Source organism: Lycium barbarum, chromosome 1, assembly GCF_019175385.1.
Source record: "Lycium barbarum isolate Lr01 chromosome 1, ASM1917538v2, whole genome shotgun sequence".
Classification (NCBI taxonomy): domain Eukaryota; kingdom Viridiplantae; phylum Streptophyta; class Magnoliopsida; order Solanales; family Solanaceae; genus Lycium; species Lycium barbarum.
This window is the reverse complement of record NC_083337.1, coordinates 136809280-136826446: the sequence shown is the minus strand read 5'-3', so window position 1 is coordinate 136826446 and position 17167 is coordinate 136809280. Positions and strand designations below refer to the sequence as shown.

Genomic DNA, 17167 nt, shown 5'->3' with positions numbered 1-17167 from the left:
CCGCTTGATAACCGGGTTTATATTTATACTCTTGTAAAACTCTAGCTATTTCCGCTAAGTAGGCTAAAAATTTGGTTACCGTGGGATAAAATTGTTTAAAAAAAGCAAGAGTTGTATTATAAAAAAATTCTAAGAGTTCAACACATTCCTTAACATCTTCCCAATCCGTAAAATTTAACCAATCATCACTATTAATATTATATTTGTTGTGAACTTGTTGTATGAGAATCCTATACTCATATGCTTGTTGTAGCATAATGTAAGTGTAGTTCCACCTAATCTCAATTTCTACTTGAATTTTCCTAGGTCTAAGATTGTCTTCCACACAAGCATTCTTAAAATCTCTAATTCTTCCCCTATTAACATTACAAAAAAGAAACGCAACCGCATCTCTAACTTTTTGAATAGAATCGTCAAAACGCACAAGACCATCTTTAACAATTAAGTTTAAAATGTGACAACTACATCTTACATGAAAAATATTTCTTAGCGGAGGGTTTAGTTCTCTTTTTAAAAGACCAATCGTCTTTGTATTATTAGAAGCATTATCTAAAGCAATACAAAGTGTTTTTCTATAAATGTTAAAAAAATCTCATAATAGTAGACATTGAATCCGCTAAAAAATTTCCATCGTGACGACCTTTTCCTTTATCATATAAAAAAGCTATAATTCTTTTTTGCATAACCCAATTGTCATCAACCCAATGACATGTAATAGCAAAAAAATCTAACTTGTTAAGACTAAGACCCAAATCAGCGGTAAGAGAAACATTACAATTTAAAGAATTAAATACATGGCGCAAATAAAATCTATATTTTTTATACAAATTTATAACATTCGCTCTACACGTACTTCTAGGAATAGCCTCAAATTACGGATTATAACAACGTTGAATGTAAGTAACAAACCCCAAACCCGAAGGAAAGGAAAAAGGTAAACAATCATAAGCTATCATTTTAGCTATTTCTACACGCTCTTTTTTCTTGTCATACTTAAAATTTTTACCAGTTCTTGGGTCTATCGTCATTTGAATACCCCCCACATTTGAACCCGTTTGCTCTCCCCAAACATCCATATGTTTCTTTCTCATATGAGCATTTACTGTACCCGTTCCACCATCCTTACTAGTTTCTTGCTTAAAAGTAAATACTTATCCACATAGGGTACATTTAGCTGTTTGGCTTTCCCTATTCTTAGTCATAAATTTTCAAATTTTAGCGGTTAACTTACGAGTTCTAGACGGTTTGTCTTGTGTATGTGATTGTGCAGGACATGTATCTCCTATGGATTTTTTTGGGGGGTTGTGTTTCAACATCATCATCATCATCATCAATTTCATTAAAAGTGTCGGTATAATGTTGTTGCATTGCCTCATGACCTAAAAGTGGATTATTTCCATCAATATCAATACCTAAATTAGGTGTTTCTTCCACAAATGTTTCCTCATTAAGCCCACGCCTAACAATACCACTACTACCGACACCACGTCTAAATCTCTTCGCTATTACTGAATAGAATTAATTTAAATCACACTCAAATAAATCACAAGAAAATGAATTGCAACAAATTAAATTGCGTAAATTAAATTGCGAAAAATAAAGATAGAGTTGGAAAGAAGGTACCAAATTGTCGGACTAATTTTCAACAAAGTGAAGGTGGCTAGAATTGTAAATCCATCAAAGCTACTTCGGATTGTTGCAAAATCACCAACTCCACCAACAATATTATAATTGCAAAATTAATAATTGAAACTATAATAAGACTTTATAATATTTATTTGAGAGAAATTTAAAGTGGCTAATTGTTGCAAAATAACTATAATTGAGAGATTGAGATTTGAGAGAAAGAGAAGAGCGAATGGGTGTGGATTAAAATGGAAATGGAGAGGGGTTTATATAGGGGTGGGGATGGGTTAAAGTGTTAAAAAAAAAAGTTTGAGGGGTTTGGAGGGGCAAAAAATGAGTTGGGGACCGTTGCCCAACGGTCCATTGGGCTGCCAACGGCTACAATTAAAAAAAAAATGATTTAACCGGTTCCGATTTTAAAAAAAATAAAACCGAACCGGTATATAATAAACGGTTAACCGATTCAACCAATTCCGATTTTATCGGTCCGGTTATCGGTTTAAACCGGTAAAATTGAACCGGTTGACGGGTTTAGGTATATAGAAATTTAAAATTAAATAATTTCTAAATAAGAAAGTATGATATTCTTTTTGGAACAAAATTTTAAAGGAAGTACGACACATAACCTGAACCGCAAGGAGTATTAGTTAAGTCAACCTTCGTGACGCTGCGGTAGTGTGTAAGAATGGTGATCAAGGGACATTTATCAGATGGTGAAGCAGAATACAGTGTAACAGAAGAAGAGAACTTGGCAGTTTGGCTTCTTAGTATCAAAACACTTCGGATTCAGCCATATAGGCTCCCACCTCTTGGTTGGTAATTCTGTTTTTTGCTCTTAGATCTTTGTCTTTCTTGCCTTCTTCTTCTTCTCTCAACCACAATAATTCATGCACTTAATTGAACCGTGCTGAGCTCCTTCATGACTTTTTGACCTGGGAAATCTGTCTTGATTCTACCTGTGCATCAACTTGAGTTAGTTGAATTTATTTGTTTTGTGCTGATACAGATCTTGTGTTAATTAGGTCCTTATGATGTCAAGATTCGAATTAAAGCTGTTGGTATATGTGGAAGTGATATCCATCACTTTAAGGTAAGTTTAGTCTGTATAATAGACCAACAAAAAAAAAAAAAAAATCTAACTCCGTTATAGCTGTGGTATTGGGGTCATCTCATCTAGAGGACACCTCAACTATTCTCCCACTAGTACAGGTACCGGCACCATGGCGATTTGAACCTAGTCTCTCATGACTTTCAACCACTTTATTGATTACTAGACCATACCCTTGCGTGCATAGAAGATTGGTGATATAAAAAATTGGTAAGGTACTTGGAAAATTTTAGATTACCGCGTTGTAACTTAGTTTCAACATGGCTATCCAGAATATGAGAGTAGCAAATTTCGTGGTTAAAAAGCCGATGGTACTTGGGCATGAGTGTGCTGGAATTGTAGAACAAGTTGGTAGCCAAGTGAAATTTCTGATGATCGGTGATCGGGTAGCTTTGGAGCCTGGTATTAGTTGCAGGCAGTGTCAATTATGCAAAGACGGTCGCTACAATCTCTGCCGTCAAATGAAATTCTTTGGCTCTCCTCCAACTAATGGTGCTTTAGCCAACCAGGTAATATCTCTGCTCCATCATTTTCCAAAGTAGACAAAGATTAGACTTTGCTCAGAGCAATCGGGGTGTTGGAACCAGGAAGAGCTATCGAACTCACATAGAGCAAAGGCAGATTCAAGATTTTAAATCAATAAGTGTAGACAAAATATCACTGCACCCATCTTTTACTTTGTTGCAACAGGTGCGGTTGCAGTATAAGAACATGTGCCTTTCTACAAAAGAATTGTTCAAGTAGGGGACAGTGAGTTAACTGAAAAAGAATTTACCTTCTCTTGAAATCCTTTACTAGGCTTCATAAGAAGTGTGGAATTTGTCTCTGCATCAGGTGGTGCATCCTGGAGATCTATGTTTTAAGTTACCAGATAATATAAGCTTGGAGGAAGGTGCAATGTGTGAACCTCTGAGTGTTGGTGTCCATGCTTGCCGCCGTGCCCAAGTGGGTCCAGAAACCAAACTAGTGATCATAGGTGCAGGACCTATTGGCCTTGTCACTATGCTGGCAGCTCGTGCTTTTGGATCACCCAAGATAGTCATCGTTGATATAGATGATTGCCGATTATCTTTCGCGAAAGACCTCGGTGCTGATGAGATCATTAAAGTTTCTTCTAGTATGCAGGTTCTCCTCTTTTTTCTCCCCATCAGCAGTTATTTGTGTCATCCCCTGGTAATCTTTTTTCTTTTGATGGACAAACATGGTATATCTCATGCAATATTCGACTTGTAGGATGTGGAAGAGGAGGTGGTGCAAATACGTAGTGCAATGGGTAGTCCTGCGGATTTGAGCTTTGATTGTGTTGGTTTTAACAAGACTATGTCAATGGCTCTGCAAGCCACCCGTGCTGGTGGTAAAGTTTGCCTCGTTGGATTAGGTCAACGTGAGATGACTCTCCCTCTTACTTCAGCTGCTGCAAGGTACTTGAACTACTTTGATTTCAATTAAAGTTCTTCCCTAGAACACTTGTCGAAGGTGAAATTTTCAATCAGGGTCTTTTTTTCTTGTGTCGTAGGGAGGTGGATGTCGTGGGCATTTTCAGATATCGGAATACATGGCCACTCTGCATTGAATTTCTGAAAACTGGTAAAATAGACGTGAAGCCGCTCATAACCCACAGGTATAAGTTCACTCAAGAAGGTGTGGAAGAAGCCTTTGAGACCAGTTCTCGCGGTGGAAATGCCATCAAGGTCATGTTCAACCTGTAGCTGAATAGAAGTTACTGGCAGTGTGGCCTGAACTCAAAGTTGGTATCAAATTGTTGGAAGTTGCATGTGTTACTGCTACAATTTTCTAGAATAACAAGTTGTTTAGGTGTAAGAGGAGTGTAATAGTTGATTTAGTAGAACATTCAATTTCTTTATTTTAGTAAGAGTCTAATACTTTAGGGGTAGGAGGAGTCTATTACTTTGTTTTTGTGCTTATATAAAGGCCTATTATTAATGAAATTTACATGAGACAGATTTTCAATCATATTTCTACCTTGCTGCTTGCATCTCTCCAAAAAAATCATTACACAAATTCGTGTTTGGAGATCAGTTTTTAACCTCTTTCAGCGAGAAGTATTAATAATTAACTTGAATGCTGTAGAAAAGGATATTGCGGATGTGAATAATGTAAAACCACTGATCATTCATATACTCGTCCAAAAAGTTCCATCTAGAATGGCTTGCCCGTAACTAGAATGCTTTACACAAGGTTCAGTGTCAACCAAACCCATGATCACTAGGATAAAAACCTATGTTCCTCGGACTCTTCAAAATTATCGAAGGGTGCGTGTCGGATACTTCAGAAGTAGTGCATTTTTGGAGAATTCGACACAGGTGCAGCATCATTTTTGGATAGTTTGAGCAACATAGATAAAAATCAATATGAACATGATTCAGAAATATACAGTATCACTCAAAAAGTAAAGAACCAATCAGCGAGATTTTTGCAGCTTCATACCTTGCGATTCTGCTGCTACAGCTACACTCACAATCTTCTAAGGAGTATGCTCTGAGCCTCCGACCATCACTCCAATTTTAAAATGTTAGATGTGGCACAGAGGCAGTAGCAAAGAGCAAAAGACCGGTGTGCAATATGCACCTGACAAATCACATACTAGTTACAACAACCATCTATAACCCCAAGGAAGCAGAGCTCATAAATACAATTCTGTTCTCCACGATCAAACTTAATATGTTCTTTAGGTGTCAAATAGAAACCTATATCCATATTGGGACCTTCATCTTTTTAGTGCTGAAGAAGAGCAAACCAAACTCATGCGTAAGTTGGCAACTCATATTAAGCTTTCCTTAATCCAAAAGGGCAGAGCTAAAGAACAGTAACTCTTGCTCACATGATAGCACTCCGATTTTCACGTGCCTTCAAACAGTACTATGTTTCAGGTACTTCACATTTCAAAGGCATAGTTCCTTGAATGCTAGACGATTGCATTTACTTCAATTGAACTCCAGCCTAATGGCCTCTGTACTGTACCCTCATCCATCAATTGCCTTATTTTCATTGCATCGTCCCACCTCTCTGCAGTGGCATAAGTGCTTGATGACAGAACATAATTACCACCATTATCAGGATCTAATTGAAGAAGTTTGTTTGCAGCAATTTCAGCAAGAACCACATTACCGTGAAGTTTACAAGCACTAAGCAACATTCTCCACAAAACCACATCTGCCGCCATAGGCATAAGATTTATAAACTCAAACGCTCTATTTAAATTACCAGAGCGGCACAACAAATCAACAACACAACCGTAATGCTTCATTTCTGGCACCAATCCATGACGTTTTTCCATACTCTCAAAGTATTCCAAACCTTTGTCCACCAAACCTGCATGAGCACAAGCAAGTAGTACGCCAATGAATGTACCGTGAGTTGGCTTACAACCGTCTCCTAACATCTGTGAGAAGAGCTGAAGAGCCTTATCATGAAATCCATTCACTGCAAGGCCAGAGATTATCGAAGTCCAAGAAACAGTATCCTTTTTCCTCATGCTCAAAAACACTTCCAAGGCTGTATTAACAGATCCGCATTTGCAGTACATATCCACCAACGCATTCCCCACATAAATATCCATTTTAACATCATGCTGACAAACATAATCATGTACTGCCTTACCCACATCAAGTGTACCTAAACGTGCACAAGCAGAAAGCACACTAGCAACCGTAATTTCATCAGGCTTAACCTTAATCGCCATCATCTCTTGGAAAAGTGTAATAGCTTCTGAAAATCGATTAGCTTGACAATACCCCGTGATCATAGAAGTCCAAGAAATCACATCTCTTTTAGGCATCTTGTCAAAAAGATCCCTTGCATCCCTTAAATCCTCTGCTTTAGCATACCCCATGATCATGGCATTCCAAGAAACCACATTTCTCTCTTCCATCTTAGCAAAAACATCTTCAGCTAAGCTAACTAATCCACGTCTACCATACACATCGATCAATGTATTCCCCAAATACACATCAATTCTCACACAATTATCCCCAATATACTTCGCGACATAATCCACCACCTCAAATTCCCTTAAATAGCTACAAGCTAGCACTACTTTCACTAATGTCACCGCGTCCGCCTTCACATTTACTTCTTTCATTAAAGCAAAAAGACCCAACACTTCATTATATCTATTACATTGACTATACCCACAAATCAATGAGTTCCATGATACTAAATCTCTCTCAGACATTTCATCAAACACCTTTCGAGCACTAACTAAATCACCACAACAACCATAAAAATAAATCAAAGAATTACATACATACAAATAGGACTCATACCCAAGCTTCAAAACATTAACATGAACTGCATTTCCAAGAACAATATCTGAAACTTGTAAGCAAGCTTTAAATATAAAAATGAAAGTGAGGTTATTTCCATGTAATCCTTGTTGACGCATTTTATCAAACAGGTGGAGTGCATCAATGGGTTTATCAGTTTTAACCAACACACGAATCATGTAATTATAAATAGCAAAAGGGTCTTTGGAGTGATTTTGAGTTCTGATGAGGTGGCAATGAAGTTCTTTAGTGGAGTTTGAGATGTTCAAGTATGGCGATGGTTTTTGGACAGTGGACGAAAATAGTCTTGAGAGTTTCATGAAATTTTAATTACTCCAATTTTTCTCAGTAATGTTACTCAGATCAGGTTGAAAGCTAGTGGAAATGATGATTTTCTAACTAAACATTAGAGAATTTCTTTACATAACAATCAATTTACCTAGAATTCGTAGTGTAATTTTTATTTATTCAAAATCTAGCTATTTGAATTATGCCTATGTACCATAATTTTTTTTTTCTAATCTGTCCCAAAAATAATGATACGTTTTTATATTTAGAAATAATTTAATTTCAAACTTTCATTTTTATCCTTAATAAAATGAATTTGAGGCACACTTTAATACCACATGTTTTAAAAATCTTTCTTATTTTATTAAATTTCGTGCCTAATTAAATTATATCAAATAAATTGGGATGGGAGAGAAATAATTTTCATAGATTTCAAATATACATTTGATAATTTAACTTGAAAAATTAAATCGCATATCACATTACTTTACTATATATAATAAGGGATAATCTAAAGATTTTTGTAATCGTTAGTTACATCTCAACTATTCAGTTGAGCATCTTGCTAATCAAAAGAAGTGCTCTTCCAAATTTGCTCATTTATTGTAGCCCTATTTTATTCCTTTATACTTAGGTTGCCACTTTCAATTTGGTAAATATAAAAAAGTTTAAGGACCCGTTTGGCCATGAGAATTACACTTTTTTTAGATTTTTTTTTTCATTTTATGGTGTTTGGCCATAAAAATTCCAAATACAACTTGAAGTTGTATTTAGTATTTGAAAAACAATCAAAATCTTGTTTTTCACTTTTTTCATTTTCTGTTTTGGACCATTACTTTTATTTTTCTGTTTTCAATTTTTACCCTAAAAGTTTTTATGTTGCTCAACTTTCTCTAAAAGTTCATACAACATTTTTTACTGGTCAGAGGCAACTTATGTTGCTCAATTACTCCACTCCAACAACATTCAACATCACGTGCTAAAAATCCTCTAAAAGAAAAGAAGCAGATGAGAATTTTGCAACAAAGTCATATTTATAGATTTTATATTTTCTGTGTACACCAATAAGCCTCCCGGTTGCAGCCTTTTGATGGAAAGAAATCATCAGTTTTGAGCACTGCATAAGCTGATCTCAATTATAGTTGATATATTTCTCGCGCAGTTTATGTTTATTAATTGCTTTGGGTGATTTTGCTAGTTTTTAAAAATTGGGGGGCATAAATCATATTTCATATTTGTTTAGAAAAAGTATATTTCAACAACCAAATATTATTTTCAAAAACTACAGCCAAACACAATCCCAACTTTAACTCCAACTTCAAAAATTTCAAAAAAAAAGTGATTTCTTTATTTCTATGGTCAAATGCCTACTAAGACTCTTTAAAATGTTTAAAAAATTGTGACCGGTGATGATGTCATTTGAAAGAAACAATCATCCACAAAGACAAAAACTATATAATACTAATAAGTTTGAAGACCTCGTTTGGTATTGAGAGAGAAGTTTTTAAATGATATTTTCACTTTATAAATTCTATGATTATAATGAAATTTCTCTTGATCTTATCTCTTACTAATAATCTTTTATTTAAAAATATAAATTTAGGTATGATATTTTAACATAATTTTGTATGGTAGGAAAAAAAAATTGATCTGTTAGAAAAATAAAAGCGAGAACAAATAATGTTTTTAGATATGTTATTGTATTGAGACATGATTTAATTATTTAAATTTAGTTGATCCTAACTTTCTTGGGATTGATAGCAGAGTTATAATATTATTATTGACGTAAAGTTAACAAATTAATATTCCATTAGACTTCAAGAAATAAAGGGGGAAATTGTTATTTCCTCACATGCATCTTTTGAAAGAAAAAAAATTAAATTAAGAAAAGTAGCTACTTTTTGTATTTTAGATATATATGATTTAATTAGAATTAAGATATACTAATGTCAGTATAAAGTGTCAATTTCTTAAATTTTAAATTTTGTCTTATTTATAAGTAAGTTTACTAATTCGTCAACAAAAGAATAAATGTAGAATGTATAGTTTGATACTTTTTTCTTGAACCAGATATTTTAGAAAGAAGAGAAGAAGGAACAAGAAGAGTTAAAGTATGTGTAGCAGGATATGGAGCAACAAAAATAGGGGAAGATGCTGGAGCAAGAGGAATATAGAAGCAGGAATAGAGATAGATTCTATAAGAGCTTGATCAAGAGAAGGGAGAGAACCGGAAAGTAAAGTAGGAATAGGAACTGAAGAATCTTGAGCCATAAGGGAAGGTAGAATCATTAGGATCTATGCTAGGAGATGTGAAAGCAACACGAGGAAGAAATGAAGATTTGGGATATCTAAAATGAAAAATAGACTCATAAAATACAACATCTCTACTGACAAAGAAGGAATCAGTAGAGATATTGTAAATCTTGTATCCCTTTTGTGTATCTGAATAACTCATAAAAACAAAAAATATGGCTTTGGGTGTATGTATTTATCTGAGTAATGAGGGATAGTAGCATAACAAAGGCATCCGGACACTCTCATTTGAGTGAGAGATGGAGTGGAACCATGAAAAACTTCAAAAGATGATTTACCACCAAGGATATTGGAGGGTAATTTATTGATAAGGTAGACATATGATGCAATTCTAGTTGCCCCAAGTTCATCTACGAGGGATAGAGTCTAGGAGGGCCAAGCTTCACAAGGAATGGGTACTCGTGAGCATGCTTTGGTACCATTTCAGAGTTCCCAAGTGTGGAAGATTTCTTGGGAGGATCAAGCGGAGATGGATGAACATTGAAGTGTCCAAATGAGTGAAGGATGACTATGCTTGCAAATGAGGCTACTTTATGAATTCAAGACTTTCATCTCCAAAGGAAGACTAGCCAAATAAGGCCCTCACTTCATTAAGGGTAGTTATGTAATAGTCAATAGTCTTCTTTTCCTTTCTAGTATAAATAGTAGGTCTTTTATTTCCTAGATTTAGTTTATGTTGAATATTGATGTTAAATACTCTTGTAAGAGTTATGAGTGCTTGGAAAAGCCAATGTTAAACCTTGATTGGAAAAGGGGGTTGCATGGGAATTCAATTCCCTTGAGGTCCACTTCATAGGTTTAGGTGCTTTTATGGATCATAAAAGGGGGTTGCTTGGGAATTCAATTCCCTTGAGGTCCATTTTACAGGTTTAGGTGCTTTTATAGGATTATAAAAGCACCTAGCTTTTATGGGATCATAAAAGCACCTAAACCTGTAAAATGGACCTCAAGGGAATTGAATTCCCAAGTAACCCCCTTTTCCAATCAAGGTTCAACAATGGCTTTTCCAAGCACTCATAACTCTCACAAGAGTATTCAACATAAACTAAATCTAGGAAATAAAAGACCTACTATTTATACTAGAAAGGAAAAGATGAGTATTGACTATTACATAACTACCCTTAATGAAATGAGGTCCTTGTTTGGCTGGTCTTCCTTTGGAGATGAAGTCTTGAATTCATGAAGTAGCTTCATTTGCAAGCACAACCATCCTTCACTAATTTAGCCACTTCAATGTTCATCCATCTCCACTTGATCCTCCCAAGCAATCTTCCAAATTTGGGAACTCCGGAATGGTGCCAAAGCAAGCTCACGAGTACCTATTCCTTGTGAAGCTTAGCCCTTCTCGACTTCGTAGGCGACCTTGGGGGCAACTAGACTTGCATCACAGCAGTGAGAAGACACTCACCCCAGAACTTAGGTGGTGCATATGGTTGAAATTTTAGTGCTCTAGAAACTTCAAGGAGTTGTCTGTGTTTCCTCTCGGCCACCCCATTTTGTTGGGGTGTATGGATACAAGAATATTGATGTATAATGCCACGAGAAGAAAACAAAGTAGAGCAATGATTGTTATAAAAACCAGACTATTATCAGATCTACTTGTCTTAATAGAAGTAAAAAATTGAGTATGAATAAAGTTGATAAAGTTTCTAATTAGAACAACAGTGTTACTCTTTATTTTCATCATGTACACCTAAATCATTCTAAAGAGATCATATACAATGGTAAGAAAGTATTTGAATCCATTATGGATAGCCTGTCTATAAGGGCCCCAAATATCCATGTGTTTAAGTTCAAAAGGAAATACAATTTTCTTGACACTAAGGGGAAATGGAGTTCTAGTTTGTCTTGCTAATGGACAGACAATACAATGAAAAGACTCTTTATTAACTAAATCAAGCTTAACTGATGCTGAAGTAATGAGAAGGAATTAGAGAGAAGAAATTGGAGAGAATTATATGTATATTCACATTCACAAAAGCAATCTCAAAGTGTGTACAATGTCCTACTTATATTGATAGCTAAGACCCAAAATATCTAGACTTGCAGCATCAACTCCCACTAACTAATTAACTATTTGTCTAACAAACTAACAAACTGTGTACAACCATTCACTGCATACATAAGGTACAACCAACACTTGCTACTAGCTATCTCTACATATACAAGTATTTGAACAAAATAAAGAAAAGGAAAAATAGAGGTATGATTTTACAAATGTCCCTCATATATGCATCTATGTATAACAACCTGTACTGTGTACAATCTATACGTTATATACAAAATTAAGGGTCTGTTTGGAAAGCCACTTGATAATTGAAATTTGTGTAATTACTAGGGTAGTAATTACACAACCTAGTAATAACACAATAGTGTAATTACAATGACCTGTTTGTTTGTCATAACGTAATTACAGTGTAATTACAAGCGTGCTGTTTGGTTGTACGAGTGTAATTACATAGTTAGTTTAATTTAAAAATAAAAATAAAATTTAAAATTAATATTTAAAAATATTTTCCTTATAAATGATATTATATTAGTTATTTAATAGCACATTATTACTTTAAAATATATTAATTAATAATCATATATTTGTAACTAATATTGTAAAAAATAATTGATGTATATTTTTCAAACTAATAATATTTAATTTTAATTAATTATAAAACTTAAAAAGAAGACATTTTCTGTGAGAACGTCATGGATTGGATGTTTGACAAAAAAATAATATTTATAAATATAATGCCATAACATTATTCAAATGTTTGACACAAAAAACTATCAATTGTAAGTGAAAAATAAACAACATGCAATGTGAAATAACAAGTCAACAGTACTAAAGCGAATAACTTAAAATCGAAAATATAACCTAAATTCAAAATCCAAAAGAAAAAGTTTAACATAATACTCTTATGTCAAATTTCAACGTAACTTAAGTAAATAATTCAAAGAAAGAGAAAATATAAGTCTATAACTCTTACACAACGAAAATCTACTTTACTAACGTCGCTCGATATATGCCAAGTTTGTTAATAACTCATTCTTTTCAATATTAAGAGATGTAGTTTAAAAAATTAGAATAATAACACATTTAAACTAGAATAATAACACGGTTATGCTAAATGCATAAAATAAAAAAAATAAAAAATACGAGCAATTACATGGAATCACAAGAACTAAAGGTTGAAAATGAAAAGAAAGGAAACGATGAATAAATAATATAAAAAATAAAAGTACATTTTAAAATTTTAAAAGTAAAAATAAAAAAGAAATTAAATAATAGAAATAAAAAAAAATAATAGAAATAAAAAATAAAAAGAAATTAAAATAAAACAAAACAAAAAAGAAACAAACTAAAGTAACTTTGTAATTACAGGGTGTAATTACACCCAATTCTCAACCCCCCTTGAGAATTAGAGAGTGTAATTCACCCTCTCAATTACTCCTGATTCTCACCTAACTGTGTAATACTTGGTTAAACAAACAAGCTAAACTATGTAATTACACCCAATTCCAATTATTTGGGTGGCTTTCCAAACAGGCCCTAAGTGATGGTTGCATTTGGATTGAAAATATTCTGGAAAATTCAGATTGCTCCCAGTATATCCGAAATGCTTTATTGAAGGGGTCATTTGAGAACTACTTTTGCCCCTATTTTCTGCCAGTCTTTAAGTTTTGTTTCTCAAGGCAAATAACTCTTTCGTGAAATATAAGTTTATATTTTCGCATCATAATATTCCACAAGTTATGTCCTGCACCCTTAAAGAACTTATGCGCCGCTAGACATAAGTTTGATTGCTAAGGGCAAATATTAAAGACCATCCCATTTGAAGGGCAAATCTTGCAATTTATCATATTGAAGCGACCGGACCAACCCATTGTCTGTGAACATTTTTTTTTTTTTTTTGCGTAGATTGCCTTTCGAAGGCACTGGTCTTTAATTGTTTTCCCCTCAAATGGTTGATCTTTAATTTTTGCTGTTTGCCTAAAAATTCATGAGTTCCGGGTTCGAACCCCGGCTCAGTCAACATATTTTAAAAAAATCGCAAGGCAAAATTTTGGATTCAAACTCTACCTTAAGGTAGAGTTTGCCTTATGCCCGAAGGCATACTCTGCCTTAAGGTAGCAAATTCTGCCTTATAAGGCATGCAAACTTTGCCTTAAAGTAGAGTTTGCTACCTTAAGGCAAACTCTGCATTATAAGGTAGCAAACTCTGCCTTAAGGTAGAGTTTTGCAGGCAAATTCTGCCTTGCAAAATCTAAATTCTGTCTTGCGATTTTCTTTTAAAATTTTTGACTGAGCAAGGGTTCGAACCCTGACTTTGAGGCGAAGACAAAAAATTAAAGAACAGCAATTTGAGGGCCAAAAATTAAAGACCATCCCCGAAGAAGGACCAATCGTGCAAATTGCCCGTTTGTGAATATGGCCGGCCCAATCTGTCTTGTGTATTGGGCTTCTGAACTAGGTGAAACTTGGGCCTGTGTGTCGGATCTGTCCAAATTGAACTTAGTCATTTGTCTAGAATCCACAAATATCCTCATGGTACTTAAATTGTTTCCGCAGATTAAGCATCGATTGATTTAGTGTATCCTTTTGTTGTTGAACTACCTTTGTGTCCTAATTATTGCCCAATTGATGAAGCCTATTATGTCTTCGTGAGGACCACTACTACTAAATAACCATTATTTTCCCACTGAAAAATATTTTGTGGCTATTCCCACTAAATGTCGGTGGAAAAAATCTAAATAATAGTGTTTTCACGTCGAAAAATCAGGAAGCTTCCCAGCGTTTCAATGGGAACCTGTTTACCATCATGTGTTTTTCAGTGAGCTGGTTCGGTCAAAAGGGCGTGGAAAAATCATATTTTATAACACAAATTTCTCATTAAGTGTCGCTAGGAAAAACCTCTCTTTCTGGTAGTGCACTTTCTCGATTTTACCACATTTTGTGCACGTGCTTGTCTCTTCAATACAATAGAGTATAGACCTTAAATTCTGTTATTACTATTGATCATGATTCATGTGACGCCGAATATATTCCAAATTAATCTTCATATATTCGGATTAACCTGCTAAAATGTTCAAGCTAATAGTAACGCGATCAAAACGTGAAAAAAAGAGGAGGAAGAAAGAATTATTCATGGTAATTAGATTACCATTTAAGTAGTTTACGCAGGAACGACTAGACAAATTTTAGATGTTTACTAAATAATCCGTTAAATTTAGGATGGTCCCGATACAGAAGTCTTTAATTAAAGATTGATATGGATTATATGATGCTCCCAAGTATTGCCCTTTTAAGTATATATACTTAAATAAACTTCATGCAGAATTCAGTTGGACCACTTGCTTAGACAAATATAGCAATCGTTTATTTACGATTCAGACACCAATCAACATGACGAGGTAATCACATACATCACCTTCTTTAATTATAGAGTTAGAAGCTTGAATGATTAATTAACTTTGAGCAATTGATAGTTAGAAGCTTGAATGATTAATCAACTTCGAGCAATTGATAGTTAGAAGCTGGAATGATTACTCAACTTTGAGCAATTGATCATCATACTCAATCGATTTTATTTTGCCTTTTAAAAGTCACTTAACTTTGCCTAGTTAGTTACAATGCTATTTTAGCCGGAAATATAATTTTCGATACCTATTTAATGACGTGGTAGCTATTATTTTTTAGAAAAAAATATATAAAAACATTTAAATAAATATTTAAATTTATTTAGGATTATAATTCATCATAATTAGTGCATATAATACTTACTAAGTTTTAGAATATTATTCGTCATTAATACATAAAAATAATGGACATAATACATACTTATACGAGATGTCTCAAGTAATATTGTAAGGCATATAATTGTGTAAACTTATATGACACAGTCTATAAGGTGTCCTTTTTTTTGTACAAATTGTTAATAACAACAATTTATTGGCTCGGTTGTTTAATTTAAGAATATTATATTCTTAGAATATATATTCTTTTATTATTATTTATGACTAACAATATTACTTGAGACGTCTCGTATAAGTATATATTTATAAATTCGTTATTCTTATGTATTAATGAATAATCTAAAAATTAGTAGTATATGCACTAATTAAATAATTTACTTAACTAGTATATATAGTCTTTTAATATTGTGTTTAAGTTGTTTTTTTCATTCTAAATTTTTATATATATATATTTATATGTTCATTATTTTTATGTATTAATGATGAATAACACCTAAAGCTTAGTATTATATGTACTAATTATGATGAATCATAGGGATAATACATAAAAAAAACTCCAACGTATACTCGGATTAATTATGACGCACCCAACCTTTGCGGGCGACCTATTACCCACCTGGCCTTATTTTTTCCTGTATTTTTGTACCTTTTTTGGCTGACATGGCACCAAAACAAATTAATAGCGAGTGAAAGCAGTAAAAATAGTTTTTATATTTTAATAAAAATTAATTTTTAAAAATTTATTTATATTTTATCCTCTCACCCACCCCACCCTCCTTTTCTTCCACATTTCAATTGTTAAAGCTACTAATTGCAATTTATTTTTCTCTTTCTTCTTCTTTCTCCTCAACCACCCCCACCGCCGCCGCCGCCGCCACCACCACCACCACACCGCCTCCACGGACGCTGCCATGATTGAACATAGCCCAGTTCGTGAAATCATGGGCAGTTCGTGCAATTTCTACATTGTTGTTAAATTTCATTCCCCATGAATTTCCATGAAATTTAACAAATGGCAAGAGGAGCGGGTTAGACAATTTCCATGAAATTTAACAAACAACAATTTCCATTGTTGTTAAATTCCAGTCCATGATTGAACATAGCCCAGAAAAGAAGAAATTGCACAGTTTGTCCTTCAAATGGCAATTTCTTCAAATAGGTGTCAATGACAATTTCTTCAAATAGGTGGGTCAAGAGGAGCGGGTTGGGGGGGGGGGGGGGGGGGGCAGCAACAGCAAGAAAATGAAGAAATTGTATAATCTCGAGTTGGGGGGGGGGGGGGGGGGGAGGGGCTGCCTGAAATGAAGAAGAAGAAGGGGGGTTTATGATGAAATTGAATGTGTGTGTTAATGGAGGAAGAAAATGGGTTGAATGTTTCTTGAAAATAAGCTCTTTATGATTGATGATTAAATTGAATGTGTGTGTTAATGGAGGAAGAAAATGGGTTGAATGTGTGTTGTTAATGGAGGAAGAAAATGGGTTGAATGTGTGTGTGTTAATGGAGGAAGAAAGGGGTTGATGAATTTCTTGAAATGAAGAAGAAGAAGAAGAAGAAGAAGAAGAAGAAGAAGGGTTTAGTGATGAAGAAGATAAAATTAATGGTTTAATGGTTAATTAGTGTAAATATAATTAATAAAAGAAAAATCAAATGAAAAAAAGAAAGGAAAAGTGGCAGTGATGTGGCAGTGACGTGGCACTGACATGGCACCAATGTGGCGGAAAGTGTGCACCACTCTCCACTGTGCAACTGGGCATCAATTTTTTTTTGCCACGTCAGTCCAAAAAGGGTACAAAAATA

The 17167-nt window shown here is 34.1% G+C and overlaps 2 protein-coding genes across 3 annotated transcripts; one reads left to right on the top strand and one right to left on the bottom strand.

The window, feature by feature from the left end:
• The first annotated feature begins 2306 nt into the window (after positions 1–2306).
• On the top strand, positions 2307–4708 carry LOC132639149 (L-idonate 5-dehydrogenase-like). Of its 2 annotated transcripts, none has more exons than XM_060355632.1 (6): positions 2307–2438; positions 2649–2716; positions 3007–3243; positions 3569–3859; positions 3968–4155; positions 4251–4708. In XM_060355632.1, exons 1-6 carry the CDS (start codon positions 2312–2314, stop codon positions 4441–4443), a joined length of 1104 nt encoding a protein of 367 aa, XP_060211615.1. In that variant the 5' UTR covers positions 2307–2311; the 3' UTR covers positions 4444–4708. The 2 variants fall into 2 exon arrangements, with proteins under 2 accessions (XP_060211615.1, XP_060211620.1); XM_060355637.1 differs by having other exon boundaries at positions 2317–2442.
• A 361-nt stretch (positions 4709–5069) lies between these two features.
• LOC132639141 (pentatricopeptide repeat-containing protein At2g22410, mitochondrial-like) lies at positions 5070–7534 on the bottom strand. The gene has a single exon (XM_060355627.1). The coding sequence runs from the start codon at positions 7338–7340 to the stop codon at positions 5661–5663; it is 1680 nt and encodes a 559-aa protein (XP_060211610.1). The 5' UTR covers positions 7341–7534; the 3' UTR covers positions 5070–5660.
• Positions 7535–17167: the final 9633 nt, after the last annotated feature.

What these genes read in the sequence shown, in the direction of transcription:
- LOC132639141 (XM_060355627.1), bottom strand. Translation starts at nt 7,340, where the DNA reads ATGAAACTCTCAAGACTATTTTCGTCCACTGTCCAAAAACCATCGCCA.
- LOC132639149 (XM_060355632.1), top strand. Translation starts at nt 2,312, where the DNA reads ATGGTGATCAAGGGACATTTATCAGATGGTGAAGCAGAATACAGTGTA. An exon ending in GTGATATCCATCACTTTAAG is followed by an intron (nt 2,717 to 3,006) that starts GTAAGTTTAGTC and finishes ATGGCTATCCAG; the next exon opens with AATATGAGAGTAGCAAATTT. An exon ending in AAGTTTCTTCTAGTATGCAG is followed by an intron (nt 3,860 to 3,967) that starts GTTCTCCTCTTT and finishes TTCGACTTGTAG; the next exon opens with GATGTGGAAGAGGAGGTGGT.